Source organism: Syngnathus scovelli, chromosome 1, assembly GCF_024217435.2.
Source record: "Syngnathus scovelli strain Florida chromosome 1, RoL_Ssco_1.2, whole genome shotgun sequence".
NCBI classification, from domain to species: domain Eukaryota; kingdom Metazoa; phylum Chordata; class Actinopteri; order Syngnathiformes; family Syngnathidae; genus Syngnathus; species Syngnathus scovelli.
In genome coordinates this window covers 17,800,325-17,819,272 of record NC_090847.1, presented here as the reverse complement: position 1 = coordinate 17,819,272, position 18,948 = coordinate 17,800,325, and the positions used below count along the sequence as shown (strand labels likewise).

Sequence of the window (18,948 nt, the reverse complement as noted above, 5' to 3'; positions counted from 1 at the left end):
TTACAGAACAAATCAAGAGTGAAATTGGTGTATGGGTTTGTGTAACAGTTTGTTCCCTGATGGTGATGATAATAATGCACCAACTCTCCATCTGTCTCCGCCTGCAGGATGAGAAGGCTGAGGGCTTCATCAGCCTCCCTGAGTTCAGAATAGACCGGGCCATAGAGTGCAGACGGAAATTGTGAGTGCTGAAATTATTAATCAAGCACATTTACTCTCGCCTGAACAACACGGGTTCACACAAAAACTACTGCGCACGCACAGAAGCACTAATCAGCATTCTTCTTTCTATCTGGCTAACTGCAGTGCCTTCAAAGCCTGCCATCCCAAAATCAAGAGCTTCTTCTTCGCCACAGATTGTCTTGAGGAAATGAATAGGTGAGTGAGTGTGTACGGGTGTGTGTGGGGGGGTGCGTATGCGTGGTGCATGTGCGCACCTGTGTTTCACTAAAGTTTTAACTGAGTCAACCAACTCTACACAAGGAGAGTCCATAAACTCCAGCTGGGTTCTTAAAGTGTCTTTCTTTGCATCAGCAGTTATCCGGCTCAAGTTTGAGTTACTTAGTTATAATTACTTGCACCATTTGGAAAATGGAAGGATTTATTTCTACCAATATGGTGTACAGTTTCTAGCCAGCTATGCTTAAATCTAAAAAAAAAATGCATCTTCCATATGTAGTAATCATTCGTTTATCGCAGTGGCTATGTTCCAGACAGTCACCGCAATGGACAAAATATGTGACTTTATAATATTATGTATATGTATTTTATAATTTCCTGCATGCATGTGAGGTGAAGGTATTATTTTTGTCCACTTGGGGTAACAACCTTAACATTCTACACTTGAGTATCTGTGATGTTGAATGTGTATCTATCTACTTTTAAAAGGCAGTCCTAGCCTATTGATTGATGAGCAAAACAGTGAATGATGTGGTACACTTGGACCAGCCAGCGGAGGCGGCACAATGAGTCAGAATCTTTTCTGCTTCACCTCACGCTTTGTCCACGCTTTTATGCACCAAAAACAAATATATTAAATACAGTAGCCTGACCATAGAAAATCTGAATTAATATTATAAGTGCCTGAAAACATAATAGAGACCAATAGGTGATGTTGGTTGCTATGCGCTATCTCTGCTTGTGCTGCCTCCTTTCATGTGTGGCCAATGTATTTGAACATACACTAACTCAGCAATTTTTACTCTGAAAGCAATATTGGATTTAAAATGAGAATAAAGCACAGAGCTGAGAAAGGAAAAATGAAATTGAAAATAAACACAAAGGGGCCACCAACATGCTCGGGGCTTCACATTAGACCCAAAACCTCCCAACCCCTCAAGAGTGACATCCCTGCATATATTTGCCAACTTTTTGGGGTTTTTTTGGTCACCAAATTTGTTGACATCAAAACCGCACTTGGAAAATGATGAGTTTCCTGTTCCTGTTATTCAGTTGAGGTTTCCATTCTTAGTCGCGGCCTGATTATTCAGAGTCTGCAGGGACACATTACAAGCTTGAATCTGCCGTGGAGGCAGACAGACAGACAGACAGGCAAAACTGGGAGACAGACAGGGAATCTGGATGAGGACAGGATGGATGTGTGGCTGTAGATAAAAAGCCATCTGAGAATCATCGTTTCAAAGACTGTGAAAGGAGACAGGGAAAGGAGTGAGCATTCTCTTTCTGCATCCATCGCTCCAATTTACTCTCTGCTTTCGTCTTGTCATCACGGAGATGAAGTCAGTTGTAAAAATCTGAACGGTTAAAAGACACGATTTTAATTATTTAAACGGAATCTTTTTTTATTCATCACCTTCCAGTTACCCAGTATAACCCTACATTTCCCCACTTTCCTTTTTTTTATATCACAGTTTCTCATTTTGAATCTTTGCTAGTTTCGTATTTTAAATGATGATTTGATGTTTTGATATCTTAAAGGTGGATGAACCGGCTCGGGTTGGCTGCTATTGGCTACACACCGGATGACAAAATGCCACGTCCAGATGAAGGTGAGGCAAACTGGCTTGGATGTAAATTGCATTATGTTTCTTCTAAACTTAAAATTTGTATTCCTACTTTTCTCACTTTTAGACTACTGGAGTGAGAGTGATCAAGATGAGGTTGATGGCTCCATGACACTCAAACAAGAGGGACCATCCTCTCTCTGCGATACTTACCACCGCACACCATCAGTGAGTACAAACTTAACAACGTCATTGCTGTGTCCCATTCTGGTTAAATATTTTATTCAAAATAACCCCCCCCCCCCCAGTTTTAAGTGCTCTCCACATCAATAAAATACAAGATTATCTGGTTCGGGAAGCAGCCAAGCCCATGACGTGTGTTTTGTTGCCAAGTCACAGTCTCACCAATAGAATGCAGCAAGTAGACCACATTCTACTGTGACATTGTTCCACCTTAAATCAAATTTCTATCAAGCATTACAGTGTGAAGTTTGTTTTGTCAAGACTGAGAGGCCAAACCAACTTTTTTCACACACTATAGCTGGGGTACTAACAGCGGTGATACTGGAACTTGTTAATGTGTTCAATCATTACCGAACCATTACTTATGTATAACATTGAAAATGGAATGGGAAGAACATTAAACACGTCACTTCTTATAATAAATAACCAGATTAAAAAGAAAGGAACATGAGTACAGAATATCACCCCATTGTATCGTTGCCATTCTCAGTTAAGCCACATAACAGCCATGTCCAGCATTTTTGGAGGTACTCATCTAACAACATCTCATTGCTTTTTTGCTCTCATTTTTTGGTCTCTTTACGCTCTGCTTTTTTTCTGTTCCCTCCTCTCACTACCCACCTTCATATACGTCTTGTCTAAAAAACTCTTTTCCTGACGTTCCTCACCCACCTGTCCCACACATCCTACTGCCCACAAAGTCTAACCTTCTCCACACTTATGACCAATTACCCCGTTCTGTCAGCTCCATGAGCCTCATGCGCTCCACCCCGTCTCCCCATCCACTACCGATGAGTGCCTCCACCTCCCCCATCCCTCCACAGATGGTTTCTTCCACTTCCCCTCTTCCTCTGCAGGTCAATTCTTCTAGCCCCTTTCCAGAGCCAAAGCATGGGCGACATTTTTCCAGCGAGTCCACGCACTCCCACTCATCTGCTGAAGACCAGCGTGGAGAGGGATTGGCCATGGGCACTGGAACAGGCAGCACCAGTACCCACTCCTCAGGTTGCCGGTCTTCACATCGTGAGCGTCGCTCCTGGCAGGACCTCATTGAGACCCCTTTAACCAGCGCAGGGCTGCATTTCCTGCAGACAGCACCAGGAGAAAACGATTATGGTGGCCTAATGGGGAGCATGGCTGGTGAGATGGGACAGTATGGAGGATTTGGCAGACAGGGCATGTCCCCGGACAGACGCAAGCAGGCTACGCTTCCGGTACGAAGACATCATGCCGCAGAGAGGGACAGGGATCGGGATGGGCCTTTCCCTCTGGAGCGTGGTCCATACACACACAGCTACACACACAGACGGTCCCATAAGCAGCGCAGTCAGAGTCTACCCAGGAATAGGGACCCATTTGGAGGAAAGATGATACATTCATCACCTCACATGGAGGAGAGAAGTGAAGATGAGGAGGCAGAGAGGCAGGCTGCAGATCTTCTCGAGGGTGAGGAGGGTAAGAAAGGTATACCTTGTCTTTAAAAAAACAACAACGAATAATACAGTATATCCACAAGAATAGGTGTACCGGTATATTAATTTGACTGAATGATTTAAAATTATTTGTAAAAAAAATCATATACTATATGGATTAGAATTTTTGAGGCCGATGCCATTGCAGATATTGAAAGGAAATAAAACCGATTACCGATTAATCAGCTGATTAAGTCTAAAAATACATATTGAATAAAACTTTAGACTGTTTTAAAATACTGTCATGATTGTGCTATAATGATGTGCATTCACTGGATGGGTACTGTGTCACCAGTGTGAAATTACTTTCCAAAGTCTTTATTTTCATGTTAGATAAAGTGTATACCAAAAGTATTCTCAAGTATTGTTAACTTTGGGAGGCCAAGCAGCTGTACAGGAGCATACTGTAATGTTTCTTTACAAAGTGACAGCATCAAGTATCAACCTTATATGACACTGCAATAAATTTCAACATGCTATCTGTTCTCTGCTTCCCCTTGGCTACCTCAGACTTGCCAGAGTTGAGAGTTGAGAGCAGAGAGAGGAGGGTCTCAGAGGGAAGGGAGCGACGGGTGTCAGACGGACGTGAGCCTGAGCCATTGGATGGGCTAGAGCAGCTGTACCGGGCCCTGGAACAAGCCAACGTTACAGCGTTAGGTGATCCAAGACCTTGTAGCAGACAGGAGCTTCGACGAGGTTTCACTCAGAGAGTCAGGGACCCCCTTCTGAACGACAGACTTCACCGCATCAGAGCACTACGTAGCACCTTGAAGGTAGCAAGCAGAGAATTTTTTTCCAGAAAAACTAGATTCAGTTGCGCGTAAACTCTCACCAAAGAGGAGGAATCCTAATTTGCAACTGCACCAAAAACGTAATCATCTTACAACAATATGTTGGAAGAAAAGAAAAAACTTCTCACGTTTGTCTGGAGCTCCACAGTGGCACTGTTTAGCACGTCGTCTCACAGTGCAGCGGTTGTAGCTTCCATTCCAGCTCCGGCCTTCCTGTGTGGAGTTTGCATGTTCTCCCTTTGTCTGCGTAGGTTTCCTCCGGGTACGGCAGTTTCCTCCCACATTCCAAAGACACGCATGGTAGACTGATTGAGCACTCCGAATTGTCCTTAGGTGTGATTGTGATTGGTTGTTGGTCTATACGTGCCCTGCAATTGGCTGACAATCAGTTCAGGGTGTCCCTCGCCTACTGCACGAAACAGGCTGGGATAGGCTCCAGCGCTCTCGCGACCCTCGTGAGGAGAGGCGATTTGCAAATTGGATGGATGTTCGTCTGGATAAGAACCAAAATTAAATGGTTTCTTCCTCGGTTGATGTTCCAAGTCCTTTTTGCGTAATACTGCAACCTGACAAACTACAATGGCTATCATTAGATTGCAGACCTCGCTAAGGCCAAACAATCTAAATTACTATATGCACCATAATAAAGGACCATGACGTCTCCCAAGTTGTCTATTCTGGTTTACAGGTTGACCTCCCTTTTGTTTATAATCAGCTATTTTTACAGATAAAGATATTATTCTTTATACATCAAATCTTTATTAAAACTTTTGCAAATTAAGCATAGTTTATAGTAAAACTTGGTAACTTGGTATTTATGATATAGGCTGCAGGAAGGATTATTGCGCTTCCATTTTTCCTCTTTTATTACCGTAATTTCCGGACTATAAGCCGCACCGGACTATAAGCCGCACCAGCTAAAATTCAGGGCTATTTTAGTTTTTTTCTTACATAAGCCGCACCGGACTATAAGCCGCACGTGCACATGAGTTTTTTACAAAGAAAGACAGTACACAGAAAGCCGTAAAAATCCATAAATACGCCGCCCGCCATTTAAGCCTCAGGGTTCAAAGTAACCTTCTAAATAAAATGCATTAAAAGTTCACATTCATTACAACTTGTTTTTGGTGAGCAAAATGTCAGAAGAACTGAATTTAAATGCTGATTGATTGGGTTTTAATATAATGCAGATGGTCCAAACAGCGCCACTGCTTTGTGTAATCTCTTGAGTCACATGGTAAGAAAAGGGTTTAGAGCCCTTTGACGCAGGTCACCTAGCATACATTCCTACTAAAGCTCATAATAGTCACAAGCAACACAGCCAGAATAAGCAGCAGCCATAGTAATGTTTCAAAATAGTATTTTTGTTGTTGTTTCTTTTCTTCAAGATACCGCACAACAGTGGTCCACAGCCTTTTTACGAGTGTATAAAAGTGATCAAGCCATCACAAAAATCACGAAAAAAATCGTATATAAGCCGCACCTGACTATAAGCCGCAGGGTTCAAATTTTGGGAAAAAAGTCGCGGCTTATAGTCCAGTTGGACTGGGCATTTAGGTTTTTAAAAAATATATATAATATTAAGGTCAATTTGCATTTCTATGTTTATCGTCACTTGACATAGTGCGATGATGGCGGTAAGCCATCCTATAATAAAATAGGGTGCCAGTTTAGGCACATTCAAATTTGGAGGTTGTTCTGGCGTTGACATACCACCAACAAGACCGTCTTATTAATTGTAAAAAAACGACACATTTTTACAGATCCATTTGATACTTTAATCAGTTCTTTCGAGGCCTATAGCTGACTCCCCCACAATGTTTAGTGGAATATTATTGAAAGTGTTTGTATAATCTAAATAGTAAAACGTAAAATCCTTGCCCACCTAACTGTGGTGATTTCTCCTCCAGGCCAAAGAGTCTGAGCTGGCGGTAATCTGCGCCCTATTGGAGGACCCAGGCCTGTGCTCCCAGACCTTCAGAGAATGGAAACAGTGGCATAGTGAACTCTATTCCGACATCTGTCAGGTCAGCCCCGGCACCAATGGTCAGGACGATCTCTCCCCGCTGAGTGCTCCCATCATGACCCACACACACTCCTTTATTGAAACCCATGTGTGACATAGAGGACAAGACTGAACTCTCGACCTATCTATCGCTCTCTCGCACTCTGTCTCACACACACACACACTCACACACACACACACACACACACGCACACACACTCACACACATTCACGCACACAATCATGCACGCACACACACCCACACACACAAAGCAACACACTTTGTTACGTGTAAATATAGAGGGAACAGTCTGAGATGTGTATGAGTGTACTTTTGATAACTCCAAGGACCCCACAGGGTGCCCGTTGCATGCCTGAACCGAAACCATTAATCTTCTTTTGTCTGTGGAACTCAGCATAAAGTCCACATGCTTGTCAAGAAGAAAATGGGGGACAATGGATATGTTTGGACATGTTACTGTACATGTCCTTTGTCTACTCTATTTTGTTTTTGCTCTAATTCTGAGTCTTTTGAGGGTGGAGGGGCATCAATGTAGCAGCAATACAGCAGAATTCTTTTCACCACAGCACTGTACTTTTGTACTAATGAACTTGCACCCAGAGCCACCAATCTTCCCCCTTCACCGTTTCTCTTTTATTTCCTCCCTGCATATCATGCTGATAGCTCTGTTATTCCAAGTTGATCCGACAGGGCCGTGCAAGAAAAGTAAACTCAGTGACTTTATTTAAAGACTGTGAAAGGTTGCCATTAATGCTGGTTAATCTCTCTTTGCCAATGAACCAATGAAAACAACCACGACAGTCAAACAAGAACCATTTTCAGTATCCACAATTTCAAACTGTGAAAATGTTTATCTGCACAAGGAGATTAGACTCCTCTGTTTGTGAGCAAATTTACAGTTTTAATTTATAATATCATATAAAAACCACTCCAATCTCTGTTCTCCGTTATATTCTCCTTCCATTTTAATTTGTCTTTTTCTTCTCTTTCTATGATTGTGTATATGTGTATACTACTGTGTATACAAATGTAAATGTTTGCGTTCCACTACCACTGTGATTTGCTTTTAGAGAGAGCACTGAGATGTATTTGAATGTGTGCTTTTTTTGTTAAACTGTGATAGCAAGAGTCATTTACAAAGGAGTCAGTCACTACAAAGAATGCACTTTCTATGTATTTTCATCTCATCAGCAACATCGCAGGATCCGTCTCATTGGCCTTTCATTGCTGTTCAAAATATCAGGTAAAGGCATCTCATTTTCTGAAGATTTATGTACAGTCGACTAATATATTTAAACAAAGACAAATATATAACTATATTTATGTTTTGTGTCATGAATATAATGTAAAGTATGATGTATTCTATGCCAAGGTTTTGCATTGTACCCCTCTTCACACTGTTTCTGTCGATGCAGGTTAACTCAGAGCAAACCCTGTCATCAGTCTGTGCGACTTTTATTGTTTTTTTGGGGGGGGGGATACGCCAAAACATTAAAGCTAACCCATAGACATTCTCCGGGTTATGCGTTGCATGAGAAAAGGCCTAGGACTGATTTAATTGGACAGGGTAAAATATTGAAAATCATTTCTGTCAATTCTTCTATAGTCCTGAATCTTCATGATTGCAGGATTGATCACAACAGTACCATTGAAGAATGAGTTTTGACTTTTTTGTTTAGAGATTTGAAAAATTCTACTTCTATGTGTGTTAAGACATGTGCTATACAACAACTAGAAAGTGGGGGTGGACAGCATTGTATGATTTGCCTCTGTCCATATCCTAAAGGATGTGACAAATATGTAGATTATCCACCACAGAGTGAGTTACAAGCTACAAAGAAAATTTCATTTGATATTCTGTTTTTGAACACCAGTCAACTTATAGTACCTGTTGCATCAAGCACTATATTTTGGTGTGCTTCACTTTCTACTGTTATTCTTTTAGGCTAGCCTTAGTTTGTATCATCGTGTTACACGCTTGTGAAATAACAAAGAAGACACAGAAATGCAGTTCTGTTTTTTTGAAAGGTTCATTTGAGAGTATCACACAGAAACTAAATGATGCAAGCACTTCCCTGTGCCTCCCCGTCCCAACTCTCTCCTTGGCAACGTCAGACTTACTAAACCGGACTTCCTAAATACACATAGCTGTAGACAATTGGTAATGCAGTCTTGGTCTGCGGAGGTCTACATGTTACTCATGGTTTTTTGGTTCTCCTTTTTTCCCCATCAGTTGCTCAGTGAAATAGCAACTTGACTGTAAACATGCAGAGGACAAGTTCTGATTTGCGGCCACAGACTGTGTAATCATCTCCTCATCTTTGTGTAGACCACTAGACCTACAGAACCAGGTCGAAAAGGGAGATTCACTGTGTGTCCTTTCAGGGGTGTACACCTCATGGTACATTGCACAGGTGTGTAAGATGTAAGTTGCACTGCGACATAAAAAAGGAACATATTGCTCTTTTTCAAGGATGATATTCGCTTACTGTAATTCTGTACAATAAACGGACTAAAGATGATATTTAAAAAAAAAGAAAGACAAGTACATTTATTCTTCCTAAAGTAGCCTTTTTTGGTTTCATATACGTATATGAATATATATTACGAAAATACAGATTGTAAGTTGTTAAACTTTGACTCCAATAAACTGAATCCTCTGCACTATAAGCTTGCTATATGCCTCGATGTTATGCAAATTCAGGAAAAAAACATATATAAAAATACATATCTATCTATCTATCTATCTATCTATCTATCTATCTATCTATCTATCTATCTATCTATCTATCTATCTATCTATCTATCTATCTATCTATCTATCTATCTATCTATCTATCTATCTATCTATCTATCTATCTGTCTGTCTGTCTGTCTGTCTGTCTGTCTGTCTGTCTGTCTCTGTCTCTCTCTCTGTCCTCGAACGGTCCATTGTGTTTGCTAATTGTTTTAGAAAGCTAATGGATAATTAGAAAACTCATATGTATGTACATATAGATATATTTTAAAGACAGACAGACATACTCCATAAGAGAAATTCCAATGAGATGCAGTAATATTTTTTACTGGTAGGTGGCAGTACCTAATCGTGATCTGGAAAACTCAAAGCTGCAGTCCCGGAAGAAGAAGAAAGAGGAGAGGTGCCATGGCGGCCAAGGTGAATATGTAGCGAACATATTGTTTTCCACCTGAATGTGTACACGGTGCGCTTATGTCTGACATAACAGTGTTGTTGGTTGTCCGATATAACTTAAACTCAGGTTTTCAGTATCTGTGAATGCCTAGCAGAATGAAAGCAAGGCTAACGATTCATCGTTGTAGCCCTTTGCACTGGCAGAGTGGCTTAATTTTCAAGTTCAACTGCATTGGCACCTCTAAGACACGTTCAATAGATATACTGTCTGCTAAAACACACAGTTATATGTCTTATTGTTTTAAAAGTTTTGCATTCACTCAGCTTTGAGCCAACGTGAGTGCCATGCGCGCACTGTATGCATTTCTTGCATCAGTAACATAAGGCATTAAAGTTAAAAAAGACATGAATAACAGCTAGGATTTTTGCATACGACATAATGCAGTAGGTTTACGGCTGTGCATATCTGAGCTCAAACTACAAACTAAACAGTAAATTGAAACACAAATTGATATACAGTAGTAGAACAGCAACAGTTCAAAGTCAGTTGGATGCCGAAGAATAAAAATGGGCCTTCAAACGACATTTACCATATAGAAAGTCAGACTCAGCATTGCATTGTTTATTTCCCTAGGTGGCTATGGTGGCCGTCCCGGCGGTGCTGGGGATAGCCTCCATTAGAGTGTACACCATTAGTGAAATGCCCACTGAAGGCCTCATTACTCGAGACAAGGTACCTCCATCCGTGTTGAAGGAAGCCAATCCATTCTATATCTTGTATGTGACAGTTGAAGCATAATAACATGATACCCTTTTATCCCCAGATTAACATCTACACCCCAGTAACAAAGTCTGCTCAGGTCCAGCCTGCTCCTGATCAGCCAGGGCTGATTGAGAGTGGCCTAGCTAGAGCAAGAGAACGCTTCCTCCCCTTTGTCCATGTGGTGAAGGTATTTAGATCTTCATCTTCGAGAGCCACACTTGCATTTGTACGTTGTTCAGTGAAGTTGCTTTTCTTGATGGTTGTCTTTCATTTTACCCACAGGGAGCCTGTGTCTCTGTGAAAACAGGAAGTGTAAATCTATACCACGCTGGAGAGGGTGAGTTCACTGTAGGTACATATAATTTGCACAAGCTGTACTTACATCAATGTGACATCATTAACATTTATTGCAGGTTTTTCTTTTATTCCAAAACACATGCAAATTGCTTTTAGTCCAAATCCACTGTCATTGCAAAATATCATGACTGACTTTCAGAGTTCCTACTTAAGTATGAAAATGTATGGAATTAGATTTAATAACATTCCAGGTGTGGAAAGTATGGAAAATAGAAACTATCGCAGGGAAAAATACTCATGGTCCCAGCTCTATTTCCTAAAACAAACAAAAAGATACATTTCTAAAACCAATATAGGCACACATTAAATGCCTCGATCTTAGTGAATACTTTATTCTGATTGACATCGGCAATATTGTCATATGGTCATATACACCCTTTAAACGACTTAAGCACCTTAGTTCCTCTCAAAATATCATTACATTGTTACAAATTAATGAGCAACAGCCTTGGCAACATACAAGCAGCCGCTAAAAACACAAAATATGTGTCAAGGTTTTCTTGCGAGCACATATTGGAAAAAGACTAACAAGAGATTGTTTCAAATTTGCACCAAGCTCGGTTGAGCTATAGCTTGGCACCTAAGCCACCTTTCCGCTAAGCATGGAAGTTGGGTGTATGATTTCTGTTAATTGCTAAGTAAAGATCAACCAAACCAACCAACATGGGTTAAAACTATGTCTTGTACAGAGCTAATTAATACCGCTGTCACAGTCTCACTCAGAAGTATCAGTGTCGTGAAAATTACTGTTGGAAAAAAGAGGGACAGCTCATTTACACTGTCTGTTTTTCTTAGATGTATACTATTACTTGAAAGATCCTCCCCCGGGTTTCCTACCCAGGTGTGGCACCATCACCATGGCTGGCCTACTTGGCATGTTCTTGGCACGCAAAGGTAAGATGATCACACTCGTGCACGCACACACATACACACACGCACACTCGCGCACACACACGCGCACACACACGCCTATGAGGAGAACCATTTGGATATCTGCTGATATGCACATTCACAAAATCCTTTATTCTTGTCTGCTGATTCTATTGTTTTCTACTATTTTTTGCCATTTGAACACCACTGCACTTGGGATCACTGGAAGCGCTCTGCCAAGAATGGAAGGCATCTACTGTGCTAGTCACACATTTACCAGTTACACAAACAGGGCTCCACATAATTCCTTGCCTTTTTGTTTGTGTTTCCTTTTTTCGTTTGTTAGTTTTATTGTTATATTGCTTTTTCTTGTTCTTGAGTGTCTCTTGTTTGTAATTCCTATTGCTTTTTTTTTTATTACGATTTCTTTTGTTTGCTTGCTTTTTTCGTTTGCCATCCTTTTTTCCTTGCTTACTTGCGTTTGTCTTTGCGGTTTCTTTTTCTTTGCAATTTCTTTTTTGTTGAGTTTTTTTGTCTGCGATTCTTTTTTTTCTTGTTTGCTTGTTTTACACCAAATAGCGTGAGAAGCGCAGAGCTGTTTCATCTGCTCTTCCTTGCAGAGACCATTGGCATAATGAAACATGTACGCAATTAGTATCAGGTTTTCTGCAAAAACGTAGCGTGTAACTTGAAAAGTTTGTAACTTGACGTTCCACTGTATACTTACTGTATATAAGTTACACCTTAATAGGCCTATAATAGGATGAACATGGATGGAATTCAAAAGAGAAGAACACTCTTGTCAGGCACACAAGGCGTGAACGGCAATGAGCTTCAAACGTGCCTAAGCATCAGTATAAACCTAATAAACGTAGGCCGTCAGCCATGCATATCATTTATGTCCCAATAGTAGAAAAGCCACAAGAGGGCGCCAGTGACTGGTAACGGTGACATGCTGTCAGTTGGCTACCTTGAAATAAAGCTGGTATCACCTGGTGCTTGTACAAACCTTGTGGTGAATTGAAACATACAACCTACTGCTGTATTGAAGTTTCAAAAATTGGAATGATTATGTTTTAGGCTCTCGTTTGAAGAGGATTGTAGTCCCGTTGGGTCTCATGACTGCTGGGGCATCAGTGTGCTACCCAGCCCAGGCAGTGGCTGTCTTTAAGGTAAAGATTCTAACCTTGTAACCAACCATTAACAACACACCCATATGGTATTGTTTATGTGGCAATAATACACTGACTTTCTTTTGTTACCAAGGTGACAGGCAAGAAAATGTATGCTGCAGGCCAGTGGAGCCGCGCTGCTGTGTCTTCACTGCTCACATCGAAAGCCCCTGAGCTTGATGCTACTCTACAGCCACAGGTTGGTTATTTATCCCTTTAAACATTCAAACAGAGTCATTATGGTCATGCTTATTAGTGGGTGTAAATTTGCAGTGTTGTCAGAGTATACCAGTGGGCTTTTTTTTCTTTTCCCCTCCATATTCATGATATATTCATCCGTCTGTCCTCGTTATTTCCTAGGTGTTTCGATCATTGCTTCCGTCTGTCCTCAGTTTGCCCTCTTTTTTTTTTTTTTCTTTTAACTTTCATGTCTCTCGTCCTTCGTCTGCAAAATGGCCGTTTGTCTGTGACTAAGGGACAAACCACTGGGTAATGCACCAGTATACAGAAGCTGTTTGACCAAACTCGTGTTTACAAAACAATACAATACAACACAATACAACCTTAAAATATAGTTATAATTGTGAGCATGGATTTAAAAACTGAAGCAATAATAATGCACATTATACCATGAATGCAGTTTACACTACAATGGTTTTAGCCACTTAAACATTACTATAATAATCAATAGAGGGAAAACAAAATAGCAGACAAAAAGACAGTCAAGCTTTAGGGACAACTTTATTTTCAGCATTTATTTATTCATTTCATGATTTTATTTAGTATTTTGTTCCCAATCCTTAAGGACAACCAGTAGTGGTGTTCAATGATCTGTGGTGGCATTGTCAAACAAAACATTAATTCTGTAGCTTTTATGAAGTTATCTCTGCCGTTTTGAATCAGGGCTAGTGGTTAGTTGAACAGATGAGCTTCCCATTTTGATTGCATTCCTTTGACGTGCTCTTCACAGGCAACTCCTGTGCCGCCTCCAGAGGCCGCAGTGGTTGACGAGCCTCGTCACGCCTCAGAGCCAGGCTCAGCGCAGAGTGTTGCCATCTCAGACTCCGAGGTGGGATCAGCGGAGTGTGTTCAAGACACTGATAAACTCATCATTGCTATCGCAGCCACAGAGGCGTCAGTCACACGCACAGAGATTTCAGCCGAGCAGGCGCCTGCAGAGATAGACTCAGGTACAATAGATATTGATCTCTGTCTTCTTGTATCTCTGTCTTTATTTCTCAATGTCACATCAGTCACATGAGGCATCTACTGTCATTCATGCCTGTGTTCTAATTTTGTGATCTGTCCTCCCGGGTTTGTAAAGAATCACTCGACTCTGTTCAAAGCGAGGTCCCCAGAGCTTCAACAGAAGCACCAGAGGGCGCCCTTGCTGTATCTGAAGATGCCATCACCTCATCAGCGGTCATCTCTCTGGATTCTGATGGCATCCCTGCTGAGGCCCTGGCTGCTGAGCCCACACTAAGTTCAGAATTGGAGACCAAAGAGACTGATCAAGTTGAATCGGCTCCATCTGAGGTTTCTGCTTCCAGAGAGGACCTGCCTACTCTAAACACCTCAGCAGGTATTCCCCCATGTCAGTGTGAATAGTGTATACCCTTCATCTAAAACCAGAAATTGATTAGAACATGTAATAGGCCAATTAATGCTAGCTGCCTCCATAAATTATTATTGTAAGTAACATCCACTACAAACAGGGGGTAGAGCAATGCAAGTCCCTGCCACTTTCTTCTGTTACAGTTGAGACAAGAATGTTAGAATTTCCTCAAAATAGTAAAAAGAATTCCCATGGAATTTATTGCAGAACGACTTTTACTTAGACAATATTTGCATTGTAAATCACATTCATACAGAGATGACAAACATCCGGAGGGACAAAAAAAACCTCAAATATGTTATTTGATAGGAGCCTTTTTTTTTTTTTTCTTCATCAAAACATTCAGTCCTGAAAAACAGCTGCGGCCCCTGGCCAGGCAATTGTGAAGTCTGCCTAGTGAAGCATTCATGCTTTACTTTGTGGAAATGATTGCTCACTCTGGGACATCTCAGATAAGACTTCATGTCTGAGGCGTTTGTCTTTAAATCAATAATGTCATCGTTGAGTCTTTTTTATTCATAGTTTAATGCCTGTAAATCTAGATTGATTCTAGGTCTTAAGCCCGTATCTCACTGTGTCGCGAGTGTTTACTGATGTAGCGTTGGCATTTCGTTCAGATTCCTAAAAGGCTACAAAGAGTTGCAAACCGTTTTTCTTGTTCAAAATTTGTTTGCGACAAGACAAACTGTTGGTGAATGTCTGGTGAAGGTCTTTGCGACTGTTTGCATCCTTGAATGAACCCTGATGAAAAATCAACATTCAGGCTGTGCGCCTACCCACAGTAAACTTTGCTGCTTAGTTAGTTACATGCTTTACACTGGAGTTCACTCACATTTTTTTCTAGACCAGGCCTTGACATTGATTTTTTTTTAACTCACATACCACTGTGGCTTGTGTTTTCACAATGTCACTAGCCACTCAGTATTTTTACTAGCTACATATTTTTTGTTGGATAATAATGTTATACGCATTACAACCAACTTGGACATTTGGTTAAACAGGTCCAAGCATCAAACTGTGAGCAGCACTTTGTAAAAGAAATGAAACAGGCACTCAGACAACTGCAAAATGAATACATTACAGTCAGGGCTGTCAACTATGCCCAAAGCAAATCAGTCGGTCCCTGGTCAGGTAGACCAGTTTACGGTGTGAAGCTTTTAAGGACTTTGGGTGACGGTAAAAAACACAAATTAAACCCCACAGAAACTAATAAGCCATGTAGACTTTGAGCGGCTAACTCAGCACACCATCAACAGAGGTAAAAGCAATACTTTGGCAGCCAATCTGCGATTTGCAATCTGTGTGAGTGTGTGTATGAGTGTCATTATCCTAACTGTCATGGTTTTTCGAACATACCATTCCATTTGGAAAGAGCGAGTTATCTTCTGTCCCATAGTTTGAAGCAAACCTTTTAGCTCTGGCGTAGGGCTTCCGTTGTTAATAACTTAGCTTTTTGACTGAAAGTCCAGTTTTGAGAAATTTATAAGCTTTGATAGATAATCCTCTTGCATTTTGGCAGTCCAACTGAGCAATACACAAAAATAAACAGCTTGCAGCAGTGCACTTGACTCGAACTTAACGCCTCTGTAGCATCAAGCACGTACCACCGTCTCCCCCCCCAAGTGTGGCAGAGTACTATCTGCCGCAATCTGTGCCTTTTTACTGCGGTTTTCAGTCCCGTCAGCAAAACAAAACGTTTCACCGAAATATGCAATTTCAGCAATTTAGACAGTAAAAATGTGCAAAATTACTCATATGTAAAGTTCGGTGGAAAAATATAAATATTCATTTTGTTATTATTATTTTTCCTTACTTGTCTCAATAACATGGTTACCACACATCCCTGATGGGTATGCTACTCACGCTGGATCAGGACTAAAAGAACACATGAAAAGTTGCGAGTTAGTGTGATTTTCAGCAAAGACTTTATGTTCTACAAAAATATTGGAGAGTTGGCAATTTTGTAACTATGAATGAGCAAATTGGTTCTGTTACTTTGAAAAGCTTTATTTAAATAAATTGACCAACTTTTGTTGTAGTTCAACTCAGCAAACACAATACAGAAAACCAAACTGACCATTGTATTGACCCTGTGTATGTATGTATGTATTGTCACCACCAGAACCAGATGAGGTGCCAAAAAGAATGGCAGCCACTGGATTGGTTGAGGAAGGATTACAGGCGCACATACCCACTGAACAGCCTGCTGCAAATGGCAAAGGTAGGTCATTAGGTAGATGTGGTACAACTTCACTTGAGTGAGAGTGCTTGAAGCAATCCCAACTATCTACATCTAAACCAGACACGCTCGTTCATAAGGCAAGTTATGGAACTGACTCTTAAGCCTTCTGGCAAAAAAATGTCTGAGTGAAATCTGATTAGTTTCATATTAGATTTTTGTCTGGTTTGTCTTGTTGAGTTTATGTATATTTTCTTTCTTACGCAGTCGGTGTGAAAAAAATTAGTTGTCAACACCGATTTAACCACTGCCAGAGAATCTCTTATGAAAAGAATCCAGAATGTATTTCTTTTTTGTCTGTCGTTGCATTGGTTTACTGGCCACTAGGAGGCGCTGGGTTGCCACTAGATCCTGCACTCCTGGACTTTGGGCAGTCCAGTCCTGAGGATGAAGACTTGTACAGCACTCGCTAACAAAACAGGCTATCACACCATCTCATCCGGATTGACACACACTTTTGTCACATAGCATAAAAGATAAGATGCATTTCTTTTTCCATCTGAAAATAGACTAATTCCTGCTGCAAGATTTAACTTGAGTAAAAAAAGACAAACATTGGTTTTCAGATATTTTTGTGAAAAAACAGCTGTGTGTGCATGTGTCCTACAGATGGCCAACTGACTAATCGTCACACTATGTGATGGTTAACAACAATTTGCTGATACGTTGCAGTCCTCAGTGTCCTGAATGCACAATGCCGTGGGTAACCATGTTGAGCAGTTGGGACGCTGTATGCCATATAATGATAATAGAAAACAAAAATGGATGTAAAGTTGTGCAATTTCGTTGTTGCCAAAATTTTACTTTATGATTAAAGGAGCCAAATAAAGATATATTTTTAATGGATTTGTGTCCAATTACTTAACCACAATGTTTACCAAGAGAAACCATTATTTGTTGTTCATTTTGAATTATATAAGACAAAATGGGTGTGGAAGGCTTTGAGTGCCTGAGCAAACACAATTTTGGACAGATCTTGCATCTTTATTTTTATTTGCACAATAGAACATAGTTACAGAACAATTTTACCCTTGAGCAAAAGAAGCACATGGGGTTATGTAAGGTACTCCTTAAAAATAAAAACACTAAGTTTATGTTTAATATCTGAGTCTAGAAAATGCTGTAGATGTGTAAATTAATAACAGAATCACAATATACACTACTGCTCAAACGTTTGGGGTCACCCAGACATTTTAGTATTTTCCATGAAACCTATCATAATTGCACAAGTGTTTTCTCATCACCCATTAGCCTAACGCAATAAGCAAACACAATGGACTATTAGAACACTGGAGGGATGGTTTCTGGAAATGGGCACATCTATGTAGATATTGCATTAAAAACCAGATGTTTGATGTTATCCTCATTGAAAAAATAGCTATTTTATTGTAAAAACAAGAACAGAAGACACCTCATTAAACCAGACCTGAACATTTTGTATGTGGAAAGAGCATAAGAGACATGTCTAATGATTTTCAGTCTTTGGCAACCACAGAATTTGATGAAACATTTATGAGGTACGAGGACTGAAAGTACGGCAGCAAGGTGATGGATAGTTCATTCTTAGGTAGTTGAGTGAATATCAAATGATAACACCAAAAGTTTTGTAAAGTGCCTGGTTGTGAAGAATGTATTCAAACATAAATGGGCATTTTCCCAGCATGTTGATATAATAGGGTAAATATGTCAAACTTAGAATTTATTAGTAAAGGTGCAAGGAATGATGATCGAGCTATTGATTGAAATTTATTGATTTAAAAAAAAAGCAATCAATTTAAAGTATTTGTTTCAGGCAATATGAATACTTATCAAGCACCCCAGACAATGTTACATTACAGTACGTCAAATATGGATGACTTAAGCTTATGGATTGATTAGCTAAGTGAGAGACTCCTGATTATACCATGGTTTTGCATTCATGCTCAATATTTGTTACCTTATCTTTAATGAACTAATATATCATGGATATTTAGTGCATGAGACTTGTTTGGTTTTAATTTTATTTATTAATTAGCCAGAGCTGTGTTGACATAAACTTCCATGGTCCAGGTGACACTGCTGGTATTTGTGTCTCCTAGAAATATAATAGGTAGAAGAACCAACTCAAATATTATAACAAAGTCATAAAAAATATGAAATAGGACAGGCACTGAGAGTGAACCTTAACTAACATCTTTGGTCATTTTTCTAAATTTTCAAGGACTTTGAAGAGACATGGTAAAATAGAAAATTGAGCTCTCCTTCTTTGAAGACAGGTACACCCATTTTCATAAGTTCATATTAAATTATGTTCCTTTGTCGC

The 18,948-nt window shown here is 40.2% G+C and overlaps 2 protein-coding genes across 5 annotated transcripts in view; both read left to right on the top strand.

Annotated features, from left to right (window-relative positions):
- Positions 1-9,167, top strand: part of si:ch211-26b3.4 (connector enhancer of kinase suppressor of ras 2) — a 50,781-nt gene extending 41,614 nt beyond the window's left edge. For 3 of the 4 annotated variants that reach the window (XM_049761965.2, XM_049761970.2, XM_049761991.2), the window contains 7 exons: positions 108-181; positions 307-378; positions 1,939-2,009; positions 2,092-2,192; positions 2,909-3,662; positions 4,190-4,452; positions 6,381-9,167. In XM_049761965.2, the coding sequence (XP_049617922.1) occupies positions 108-181; positions 307-378; positions 1,939-2,009; positions 2,092-2,192; positions 2,909-3,662; positions 4,190-4,452; positions 6,381-6,590 (1,545 nt within the window). In that variant the 3' untranslated portion in view covers positions 6,591-9,167. The remainder of the gene's footprint in view (positions 1-107; positions 182-306; positions 379-1,938; positions 2,010-2,091; positions 2,193-2,908; positions 3,663-4,189; positions 4,453-6,380) is intronic. The other variant, XM_049761987.2, reaches the window with a different exon arrangement.
- Positions 9,168-9,533: 366 nt separating this feature from the next.
- On the top strand, positions 9,534-17,492 carry apool (apolipoprotein O-like). Its single transcript, XM_049762034.1, has 11 exons — positions 9,534-9,654; positions 10,265-10,363; positions 10,455-10,580; positions 10,676-10,730; positions 11,546-11,644; positions 12,701-12,792; positions 12,887-12,991; positions 13,763-13,982; positions 14,117-14,374; positions 16,530-16,628; positions 16,974-17,492. The coding sequence occupies exons 1-11, from the start codon at positions 9,643-9,645 to the stop codon at positions 17,057-17,059; spliced, it is 1,251 nt and encodes a 416-aa protein (XP_049617991.1). The 5' UTR covers positions 9,534-9,642; the 3' UTR covers positions 17,060-17,492.
- The last annotated feature ends 1,456 nt before the right edge of the window (positions 17,493-18,948 follow it).

Excerpts from the sequence above, each read along its gene's own strand:
- apool (XM_049762034.1), top strand. Across the intron at positions 11,645-12,700 it reads CATGTTCTTGGCACGCAAAG|GCTCTCGTTTGAAGAGGATT; the intron begins GTAAGATGATCA and ends ATTATGTTTTAG. Across the intron at positions 12,992-13,762 it reads ATGCTACTCTACAGCCACAG|GCAACTCCTGTGCCGCCTCC; the intron begins GTTGGTTATTTA and ends TGCTCTTCACAG.